This window comes from Colobus angolensis, unplaced genomic scaffold, assembly GCF_000951035.1.
Source record: "Colobus angolensis palliatus isolate OR3802 unplaced genomic scaffold, Cang.pa_1.0 Scaffold96, whole genome shotgun sequence".
NCBI classification, from domain to species: domain Eukaryota; kingdom Metazoa; phylum Chordata; class Mammalia; order Primates; family Cercopithecidae; genus Colobus; species Colobus angolensis.
Genome location: NW_012123598.1, coordinates 2,249,953 through 2,252,251, shown reverse-complemented (window position 1 = coordinate 2,252,251; position 2,299 = coordinate 2,249,953). Strand labels below are relative to the sequence as shown.

Below are 2,299 nucleotides of genomic sequence, written 5' to 3'. Positions count from 1 at the left end.
GGACCTCATGGATCCTGGGAGATGATGACACCAGGGTTATGGTGGATCCTAGTGGGTGGTGACAGCATTGGATTTCATGGATCCTGGGAGATAATGACATCATGGTTGGAGTGGATCCTGAGAACTGATAACATAATAGCTATGGTGACTCCTGGGACATGAAGACACACGGTTAAAGTGGATCTGGCAGGTGATGACATCATGACACTATTGGGTGTAATGAATTCTGGGATATGATGACACCATGGTTGAAGTGGATCCTGGGAGCATGACACCATGGTTCTGTTGTGGGAGGTGATGACACCAAAATCATGAGGGATTATGGGAAAAGGTGGCATCATCAGTCCTAGTGGATTTCAGTAGAGGATGTCTGTGTCAGGCATAGTGGATTCTGGAAGGTAATGTCATCATTGGTCATGGCGGGATCTAGGAAATGATGACATCGTCAGCTGTGGTGGCTCCTGAAAGATGATGACACCGTGGTTGTGAGGAATCATGGAGGGTGGTGACACCGTTGGCTATGGAGAGTCTTGGGAGATGGTGACACTATTAGTCATGGTAAATCCTGGAAGAAGGTGTTACCATAGTTGGGGGTCATAGGGAATCCTGGGAAAGGATTCCATCCTCAGACATGGGTAACACTTGACCCCGGGTGCAGTGCCATCATGAGTGGCGGGTATTGTGTGGTGCTGACAGTGTCAGTGAGGGCAAGAGTAGGTGTACCTCAAGCACCTCCCCCCAGTAGAAGGCTAGGACTTTGTTGACAGAGGTGATTGTCTCTAGATATGGCAGAACGAAGAGTGAGGCCAGGCTACAGGACACCTGTGAGTGCCAGGACTCCAGGATCCTGGGGATCCAGAGTGGCCTCCTGGGAGCAGAAGGGCCTCTGGAGGTTCTGTCTCCCAGGAGTCATAGCACAGGTATGGGATCCAAGGCCCCATTTCCTCTCAGAGGGTCTAGCAGAGATCCTGCTGGGCATGTCCCTTGGGTTTGGGGAGGGAGCAACCAAGCTAAGTCATGGTGGGACAAGGCAGTAACTCTGGCGACACCATCAATACCGATGGCCTCCCAGAGTGGGCAGTGCCTCTGAGGAGGAAGCTCTGGTGATGCCATCACAGCACTGGGGTAGGGGGTTCACTGCCAACAGCCTACACCGACCATCATCTCTGGAGGAGGCCCTCCACATGGGCGGCTCCCCAGCCATGCTTCCTTCAGACAACATCTCAGGACAGGGCTCCTCTCTGCTCTCTGGCATCTTCCCTGGGGTTGTCCTGGACTCTGGGCCTGCCCTGCCTTCTACAACATGGTGGCAGCAATGGAGGCCTCTCCTCGTGCCATCTCAGAGCACGTAGCCTCTGGGTGAGAGTGCAGAAGGGGCCTCCTCCTGGAGAGGTCCCAGAGTGGGTGGTCATCTCTGGTGATGACATCACAGGAAGAGGCACGGTCCCTCTGATGACGTCATAGGGCAAGGCACCTTCTCTGGTGATGGCATCACAGGAAGGAGGCAGGGTCCCTGTGATGATGTGGTGAAAAGGAGACCTTAGGTCTAGTGAGGACACAATTGGTGAGGCATTTTCCCCTGCGACGTGTCCCAGGAAGATGGCTTTGTCTGTAATGATGACATCATAGGGCAGAGGCATCTTCTCTGCTGCAAAGACACAGGGAGAAAACATCTTCCCCATGGCGATGATGCCAAGAGAGGCCTTGGAGTTAGAGGCGACATCATCCAGGTGAGATTGTTTCTGCAGTGACACCACAGGATCGAATGTCATGGAACAAGGCATCATCTCTGTTATTACAGCACAAGAAGGAAGCCTCTGAGGACACCATAGAACATGGACATGACCTCCAGCGAGGACCTCACGGGCCGGCCTCTTCCTCTGGGATGACCTCATGGGAAGGAGGCTTTGTCCCTGTGATGACATCACAGAACACAGACATTTTTGCTAGCGATGACCTCATGGGCCGGCCTCTTCCTCTGGGATGACATCATGGGAAGGAGGCCTTGGCTCAAGCAGTGACGTAATAGGAGGAGGAATCTTGTCTGCCAGGACATCCCGGAAGGAGGCTTTGACTCCTGTCCAAGGGCCGATCTGGGCCCCAGGCCCCTGGCGTGTGTGCGCCTGTGTCGGGGGATCCAGGCTGGGACGGGGGGCCCGGGAGGCCGCAGCCCCCCAGCCCCGGCCCTGGCCTCAGACAGTCACCTCGTTCTTGCTGGCCGTGCGCAGGTGCTGGGGCAGGTGGTGGCCCGGGATGAACTGCAGCTGCTCCAGCGTGCCCTGGCGCTGGCCTCAGACAG

The 2,299-nt window shown here is 55.2% G+C and overlaps 1 protein-coding gene across 1 annotated transcript; it reads right to left on the bottom strand.

Moving 5' to 3' along the window:
- Positions 1-278: 278 nt before the first annotated feature.
- LOC105504858 lies at positions 279-2,026 on the bottom strand. Its single transcript, XM_011932453.1, has one exon. The coding sequence runs from the start codon at positions 1,923-1,925 to the stop codon at positions 1,224-1,226; it is 702 nt and encodes a 233-aa protein (XP_011787843.1). The 5' UTR covers positions 1,926-2,026; the 3' UTR covers positions 279-1,223.
- Between the last annotated feature and the right edge of the window lie 273 nt (positions 2,027-2,299).